At 42.0% G+C, this 9144-nt stretch overlaps 1 protein-coding gene across 2 annotated transcripts in view; it reads right to left on the bottom strand.

Moving 5' to 3' along the window:
- The window catches only part of LOC112139696 (CST complex subunit CTC1), a 61440-nt gene extending 53165 nt beyond the window's left edge, over positions 1-8275 (bottom strand). For both annotated transcript variants that reach the window (XM_024262519.2, XM_024262520.2), the window contains exons 1-9: positions 8102-8275; positions 3097-3196; positions 2645-2726; positions 2353-2575; positions 1639-1865; positions 1096-1225; positions 737-1027; positions 541-663; positions 245-474 (exon numbers count right to left, since the gene is read on the bottom strand). In XM_024262519.2, the coding sequence (XP_024118287.1) occupies positions 245-474; positions 541-663; positions 737-1027; positions 1096-1225; positions 1639-1865; positions 2353-2575; positions 2645-2726; positions 3097-3196; positions 8102-8152 (1457 nt within the window). In that variant the 5' untranslated portion in view covers positions 8153-8275. The remainder of the gene's footprint in view (positions 1-244; positions 475-540; positions 664-736; positions 1028-1095; positions 1226-1638; positions 1866-2352; positions 2576-2644; positions 2727-3096; positions 3197-8101) is intronic.
- Between the last annotated feature and the right edge of the window lie 869 nt (positions 8276-9144).

The following is a 9144-nucleotide window of genomic DNA, read 5'->3' as shown; positions in this document are numbered from 1 at the left end:
ATAAATAAATAAAATAAAACATAATCAATATAAATAAAGTTTAGCATTAAATACAACAGGGGTTTATACTCAATAAATCCCTGTTGTAACAGTAAAATCTGCCCAACACAAGAATCTCTCAGCCCACATCTGTTGGCTCAGCTGTTGGACAGGACAAGTTAATAAAAAAAAAAGACTGAAGGACACGCCCACTCATAGCCCAGTGCCAATCAGGAGATAGCCACGTCACAGAGAGCAGACTCACCTGATAGAGAGCTGAGAGGACAGGTGACACGCCCACAGGTACTCTGACACGCCCATGTGTTTCTGCAGCAGTAACCGTGACAACACCCCATCTCCAGGACAGCGAGGGGCGGAGTCAGACACGCCCACTCTGCTGAAGGAAGTGACTGTGACGGATGAGCGCAGACAGGTGCAAAGAATGCTGGGAGGGAAGTCAGGACAGGGCCGGAACAGGAAGTGGACGTGGTGCAGCTGCAGGAGATCAGGGATCAATCGGTGTGGATCATGCTGAACGTCCAATCAGATCGCAGCGCTCACCTCCACGCCGTCCCCCACCCTCAGACTCCTCCTGCTCGCCGGCTGGTAGGCCGCACAGAGACCCAGCTTCCTGTCCAGCACATACAGCCCCGCCCCCTTACTGACCACCTCTGTCACCGTGCCCTGTTAGAGGAGGGGGCGGGGCTTAGCTTTAGGTCAACAGTGACGAGCCGACAGCCAATCAGACGGCTTCTACCTGGTAACTGATGATCCTGGACCGCTTCATCCTCACTCCTGATTGGTTAAAGTCAGGCTCCTCCTCCTCACAGCCATGTGACATCAGGAAGGGCGTGTCCATCTCTGGATGTGTGTCAGGAGTGTGTGTTTGTGTGTGTGTATTTGTGTAGTCGGAGTGTAGTTGTGAGAGCTCCGTCACACACAGGATGTTGTTTCCTCTCCAGCCTCGCAGGACGCACACGCGCAGAGACGTCACGCACACGCTCCGGCCCACGTGCACACATGTTCGCCACCACAGACGGCTGGGCTTCTGCACACACACACACCTTCATCATCATCATCACAGCCCCGCCCCTCGCTCCTCCTCACCTGTCTCACCTGGACCAGAACAGGAAGTGAGCTCTCGCTGTCCGTCAGAGAGAAACAGAAGAATGGGGTTCCCGACACGTCCAGCAGGGGGCACACCGAGCAGACCTGACCGTGCACGGACACGCGCTGACCTCTGACCCTGTCACACACAGATCAGTCATGTGACTCTTTAATGGGCGTGGCCTCAAAGACTTCCAGCTGCTGAGTTTCTGTGATGATGATGATTGGATGAAACGATTCTATGAAAACATTAAAAGAGGCTCTGCCAAAGGGTTGATGGTTCAAATCCCTAAAGATTGACTGTAACACACCTGAGTCTGTTTTCATCAACATCTGAGAATGTTAGAATACACTGAGGAATGCAGACGTAGAAATACAAAAGATAGAGTCTGAGGAAGAACTCTGTTTAACCCTGAGGTGTTAACAGAGTTTAGGTAAGTGGGCGGAGTCTGTATGGGGATTAAATAAACAGTGTTGTGAGGATGTGATGTTTAGTTAAATAAAATAATCTAATGACTGTTTCTGAACTTCTGGCTCCTCCCCCCAGGTCACCTGTTCTGCAGGAAGACTCCAGCTTCACTAACAGGAACTGCTTCAAGCTCCGCCCCATCTGCTGCTGCAGCCAATCCATGCTCAGCTTCAGGACCCAGGAAGACAGGACAGCCAATGAGCTCCAGGTGTCCTCTGTCCACGTCCTGCCCAGAGGCATCATGGGGGATGTAGTTCCAGTCAGGGAGGAAGACAGGTAGGTTCATCCACAGAGGAGAAGGAGACAGAACCTGCAGAACCATCAAGTGAGTCAGTAGAACCAAAAGAACCAACATGTGAGTCAGAAGAACCATCAGAACCTGCAGAACCAACTGGTGAGTCAGTAAAGCCAAAAGAATCAACAGGTGAGTCAGCAGAACCAACAGAACCAACAAGTGAGTTAGTAGAACCAACAGAACCTGCAGAACCAACAGGTGAGTCAATAGAAACAACAGATGAGTCAGTAGAACCAAAAGAATCAACAGGTAAGTCAGCAGAACCAACAGGTGAGTCAGTAGAACCAAAAGAACCAACAAGTGAGTCAGTAAAACCAACAGAACCAACAGATGAGTCAGTAGAACCAACAGAACCAACAAGTGAGTTAGTAGAACCAACAGAACCTGCAGAACCAACAGGTGAGTCAATAGAAACAACAGATGAGTCAGTAGAACCAAAAGAACCAACAGGTGAGTCATCAGAACCAACAGGTGAGACGCTCTCCTTCAGTCCTTCACTCACCTCACACCTGACACTCCCACTGCTGTCCGTCAGACTCCAGTCTACGCCCCGCCCCTTTGTCAGACAGCCAATCAGCAGCAGGTTGACCCGCTGTAGTGCCTGATGTCCCGAGAGAGAGAGCTCCGCCTCCTTGGCCCAGGATCTGTGCTGATTGGTGGTCCAGGACAGGTTGCTGACACAGGCCAGGTTCTGCTGGGAGACGAGCTCAGAGACGGACAAAAGCCTGACCAATAGGAAGACAGCGGTGAGTCACATGACCAGTGAGGGGAGATGACAGCAGGTTTGGCGTTACCTGTAGCTGACAGGTAAACTGTGATTCACGCTGGACCTCTGCTGGATCTCCAGAACCAGACGGATGCTGAGCTGCTCCACACCTGAAACACAGCAGCAGGTGAAACATTGACTCATCTGGAGGATAAACATAAATGAAAGATTGAAAACAATCATAGAAAAGGTAAAGGTGGATCACTCAGAAACACGATTATTATCAGAGTGGATCTTTAAACTGAGAAAGGAACTGAAACTGGACCAGACTGACCCACCACCTAACTGGACCCTCTTTAGTCCAGAACCTTCACACTGAAGGCAGATCCATCAGAACCAGCTGGTTCTGGTGCTGCAGTAAAGACGGGTCAGATCTTCAGAGTTCTACAGATCCGGTTCTTCTCCCTTCAGATCAGCTGATCTGCTGGATACCTCAGAGAAGAAACGACCCGGACCGCCTCAGCTGATTGGACCTCTCACCTGTGAGCGAGCCTTCAGCAGAGGAGGGGGCGGGGTCACTGCAGCATGGGCTCAGGTATCGGCCAATGAAGAGGAAGATGTTCTTTAGCCACGCCCTCTCCTGTGGAAGACACAGTGAGGTCAGAGGATTCCAGAACCAAAGACATGAGAAAGTTCTGCTCCTGAAACCGGGCCGACTAAGATCTGTTAGAACTGGATAATATTCGTCAGAAAACCTGCAGTTCTGATCCAAAAGACGGATCTGAACCATAGAAGAACCCGTTAAAAAGGGGTGTGGTCAGAGTCCATGTCCCTCCAGGTCTTGGTTCTCCTGACATGATCCAGACTCGGAGAAGAACAAGTTCTGGTCCGTTCTGAGTGAGAACAGATGGGACTTTTATTTTGAAAGTAACAGGAAGTGTACTTGTGTTTTCAAATTTTTTTTTGTTGCAATTAACTTTTATTGTGAAAAACCAGCAGGAAACATTTTTGGAAACTAAACGGTTACATAAACATAAAAACACAATGAAGATGTAAATATACGTCGTGTACAGTTGAAGTGAATGTTTTTATTTATGCTGAGTTCGGTTGATGATTTTCAGCTGACAGGACACACTTAAAGTTTACACGGTAAAACACGTACCTTCATTGTTGCATCGAGATTTCTTCTTTTCCTTACAAACTACTCAATCGGTCATTTTTAAAAATAACTTAAATTCACCAGAGCTGACTTGTATCCATTTTATTGGGTTTAGCTCAGTACGACACACATCTAAACGTTAGCAAGCTAAAATAGTGCTGTTGTCGTCACTTCCTGTTTATGGTGGTCACATGCTAATATATTTGTCTATATATACAGTGGTGTGAAAAACTATTTGCCCCCTTCCTGACTTTTTATTCTTTTGCATGTTTGTCACACAAAATGTTTCTGATCATCAAACACATTTTAATATTAGTCAAATATAACACAAGTAAACACAAAATGCAGTTTTTAAGTTATTTAGGGAGAAAAAAGTCCAAACCCACATAGCCCTGTGTGAAAAAGTAATTGCCCCTGCACCTAATAACTGGTTGGGCCACCCTTAGCAGCAATAACTGCAATCAAACGTTTGCGATAACTTGCAACAAGTCTTTTACAGCGCTCTGGAGGAATCTTGGCCCACTCATCTTTGTAGAATTGTTGTAATTCAGCTTTATTTGAGGGTTTTCTAGCATGAACCGCCTTCTTAAGGTCATGCCACAGCATCTCAATGGGATTCAGGTCAGGACTTTGACTAGGCCACTCCAAAGTCTTCATTTTGCTTTTTTTCAGCCATTCAGAGGTGGATTTGCTGGTGTGTTTTGGGTCATTGTCCTGCTGCAGCACCCAAGATGGCTTTAGCTTGAGTTGATGAACAGATGGCCGGACATTCTCCTTCAGGACTTTTTGGTAGACAGTAGAATTCATGCTTCCATCTATCACAGCAAGCCTTCCAGGTCCTGAAGCAGCAAAACAAGCCCAGACCATCACACTACCACCACCATATTTTACTGTTGGTATGATGTTCTTTTTATGAAATGCTGTGTTACTTTTACGCCAGATGTAACGGGACACGCACCTTCCAAAAAGTTCAACTTTTGTCTCGTCAGTCCACAAGATATTTTCCCAAAAGTCTTGGCAGTCATCGAGATGCTTTTTAGCAAAATTAAGACGAGCCTTAATGTTCTTTTTGCTTAATAGTGGTTTGCGTCTTGGAACTCTGCCATGCAGGCCGTTTTTGCCCAGTCTCTTTCTTATGGTGGAGTCGTGGACACTGACCTTAATTGAGGTAAGTGAGGCCTGCAGTTCTTTGGATGTTGCCCTGGGATCTTTTGTGACCTCTCGGATGAGTTGTCTCTGCGCTCTTGGGGTAATTTTGGGCGGCCGGCCACTCCTGGGAAGGTTCACCACTGTTCCATGTTTTGGCCATTTGTGGATAATGGCTCTCACTGTGGTTCGCTGGAGTCCCAAAGCTTTAGAAATGGCTTTATAACCTTTACCAGTTTGATAGATCTCAGTTACTTTTGTTCTCATTTCTTCCTGAATTTCTTTGGATCTTGGCATGATGTCTAGCTTTTGAGGTGCTTTTGGTCTACTCCTCGGTGTCAGGTAGCTTCTGTTTAAATGATTTCTTGATTGAAACAGGTGTGGCAGTAATCAGGCCAGGGGGTGGCGACAGAAATTGAACTCAGGTGTGATAAACCACAGTTAAGTTATTTTTTAACAAGGGGGGTAATCACTTTTTCACACGGGGCTATGTGGGTTTAGATTTTTTTCTCCCTAAATAATGCAAACATTTATTTTAAAACTGCATTTTGTGTTTACTTGTGTTATCTTCGACTAATATTAAAATGTGTTTGATGATCAGAAACATTTTGTGTGACAAATATGCAAAAGAATAAAAAGTCAGGAAGGGGGCAAATAGTTTTTCACACCACTGTATATATATAAATATATATATATAGACAAAAGTTGAAATTTACAACATATGAAGCAGTTGTTCAAAGTGTTCAACAAGTTACAATTTGAAGAATCACAAATTAAATGTAAAAAGAGAGTAATAAAAAACAAAAAATGTAAACAAAAAATGACAAGAATAAAATAAAATAAAGGAAATACAAAGACACGATAAACAATAAATTAATAGTTATCAAAAAGCTTTAAATCACATTTAATATCTTGAAGTTTCAGAGCATGTTAATATTCCATTAGGTTTACAGATTAAAATAATAAGCAGAGTCCTTTATGAAGAGAACAAAAAGACGATTTGGTCTTCATAAATCGGCATTTGTGAATATAAAATCTGCCCGGGAGAATTATAATATTTAGGATAAATTCTGTAGTTTTGTTTTCCAGAATAAATCCAAAAATGACATTCTTAACAGAAAATCTGCTAAGTATGGAATTTTAGTAAAGAGTCAATAATGTACATTTTCCTAAAAAGCATTAGAATAACAACATTCAAACAATAGATGCTCAGTAGTTTCAATTTCATCATTACAAAAAGAACAACAATTTTCAGGAAGTCCAAATCGTTTTCTAAGTAATTCTTTAGAGGGGTATATACAGTATAAATAAATAAATATATATATATATATATATATATATATATATATATATATATATATATATATATATTTATATATGGTTGTGGGTGTGTGTGTGTGCATACCTGTGAATGTTTTGAAGTGGACTTCTTTAGCTTTGGGAGGGATAGGAAGTTTCATATATTTAGTTCTAATTTGTTTCTTTTCTGAATGATTCAAATGCTGGGTTATTGAGTTTGGGTTGGAAAAATAGGGAAAAGACATTTAATTAAAATATTCTCTAATTTAATGATTCAGGACTTTAGCAGTTTACATGTTATGTACATTAATTAAAAGTTTAGAAACAGTAGGATATCTGTAAACAATATTGTTGAATAGAACAGAGACTGAGTTCAACATATTTTGAGGAATGGCCTTAATAATGTGTTCAAAATATTTTCTATTTATTTGTAAACTATACTTAACTGAAATCCTCAAAAGACATGAAGGTAGCATTGTCATTAACTAAGTGCATTAAGGACCAGATTCCATTTTTAAACCATTTTGGTTTAAAGAGGGATTTGTTTCTAATAGTTCTGGATTGTCAGTTCCATAGAGGAGTGTTATGAGGACTGTTATTATGTTTGTAAATTCATCCATCCATCCATCTTCTTGACTGCTTCTTCCCTGTCGGGGTCGCGGGGTGCTGGAGCCTATCCCGGCTACTGAAGGGCGAAGGCGGGGTTCACCCTGGACAGGTCTCCAGTCTGTCTCAGGGCCTCAATCACACACATCCACTCTCACATTCACACCTAGGGGCAATTTAGAGTCACCAATGAACCTATGAAGCATGTTTTTGGACGGTGGGAGGAAGCCGGAGTCCCCGGTGAAAACCCACACATGCACGGGGAGAACATGCAAACTCCACACAGAAAGGTCCCAGCCGGGAGTCGAACCGGGGCCTTCTCGCTGTGAGGCAAGAGCGCTAACCACTGCGCCACCGTGCAGCCCTAGTTTGTAAATATTAATGTAAATATTTTATTAGGAATAGTAAACCAAATACTATTTTGATTTTTAATAAGTTATTTTAGCCAGTTTATTTTTTAGGTTCCATTAAGGATGTTAAACTCTATAACTTTTACCTTGTTTAATATAGTGTGTTTTCCTCTTCCATATGAAGTTAAAATCGATTTGATTAATAGATTTAATGGCTTGTTTAGGGACACCTATTGAATAGGTCGGATATATAAATCTTGATATGATCAGATCAGATCAATAAAAACCTGATCATTGATGGAATCAGAGCTGAAGATGAAGTTCATATTCATAACTAATCAGAGATAATCTGATTACAGTAAACCTCACAGCATGAGCTGAGCTACGGATCAAACCTGAGCTGGTTTCACTAATGAAAACCATGTGACTGATGCGGTTCCAGAACCGGTTGGTTCTGTAGCAACAAACACTATTTTAAACAACAGAACATGCACAGAAATGGTGGGTTTGGTTGGAGGGAGATTATTGGTATGTACTTTATTTTATGTTTATATATTATCTAATACTATGGATCAATCAGGAAGATGAAGATTCTCCAGTGAAGGATCAGTTTAATCACAGAGATTAAGGTCAATTATTTTTTCTGATTTTATTAACAGTATTGATTTTTTTTTCTTTTTGGGGGGGGGGTCATTATAAATAATGGACATGAACGTGCAGGAGAGCAGACCTACTGATGTCTTCACACAATTTTATTTTCTTACTGCTCTTTGTTTCTTCTGTCGTATTTTTGTTATTTTATTTTTGTTTAAATGTTTTTAAATGTTTGTATAGATATACGATGTATATTCATGGATTTTATGCACAATTTGTCGGTAAAACGAAATCTACCATCACGAACTAAACTATCCGGAACCAAGTCTCTACAGAATTCTGCTCACAGAACCGACAGTTTGGGTCAAACCCGAACAAACATCGAACTTACCGCCTCGCTCCTGGGTCCGAACCTCTCCAAGAACCTCTGCTCCGAGTCCATGTTCTCCGGATCTGACCGGAACCGGGTTCCTGAAGAATTGGACAACCGAGACAACGAACCGAGAAAACCCGCCGCTCAGGCTTGAACTGCTTCCTGTTCCGGGTCATCTCCTGCTGCGCCTGCGCAGTACAGCGTCCTCTGTCGGTGAAAGTATGAAACAGTTCTGATTGTTCCATAACTGTACTGCAGATGAACGCAGGTCCTGAGAGCGTTGTTGGTCTCCAGGCCTGCAGGTTTATATTACTGACCGTCTGCAGAACCGAACCGAACCTGGAGACAAGAATGGAACGGTTCCAGAAATGTGTTCATATTACAACAGAAACGAAGAGAACTTCATAGATTCTGAACTAATCCATGAATCTGATCAGTTAAATCTGTGGGAGGAGTTTAGATCAACATGTAAAATCTGAAACATTTATAGAATAATGTTAGGACTAACGTGAATCATTTCTTCTCATGAAATCTTTCTATCAATAAATGTAGATAAGTTATAATTTCATGCAATGAGTTTATTCTATTGTTCCTATTGGATAATTAGAGTCAGAACAACAAATGAAAAGTTTAGTTTGTCAATGTATGTTCATCACTGTAGGATTCTAGAAGAGTAAATGTGTTCAGTTATTAACGATTATAATGGGTTCTCTGTTCAATGTGTCCAATGTTTAAGTCTAATATAATGATCCTTAGATCATAATGATTCAGACATCACCATCATCTATGGATCATTATGATCTCTGGATCATAATTCAGAGATCCTAACAATTCAAATCAGACCTGAGATGTGACTAGAGCTGCTGCTGGTGGTGACCACTGACATGTATCATGTATTATTATGTATTTTTGTGGTTTCTACTGTCGGTGGGGGTTACTACATCTGGTCATAGCTCCTTCACAATAAAAGACCCACAGATCAGGAACACCAAAATAAAATCCCTCCTGGATCTAAAACAGTTAGATTGTAAAATAAAACAATGACTTCAGTCCAGTCTGTG

Source organism: Oryzias melastigma, unplaced genomic scaffold (assembly GCF_002922805.2).
Source record: "Oryzias melastigma strain HK-1 unplaced genomic scaffold, ASM292280v2 sc00342, whole genome shotgun sequence".
NCBI classification, from domain to species: Eukaryota; Metazoa; Chordata; class Actinopteri; order Beloniformes; family Adrianichthyidae; genus Oryzias; species Oryzias melastigma.
This window is presented reverse-complemented; position numbering and strand designations above follow the sequence as displayed.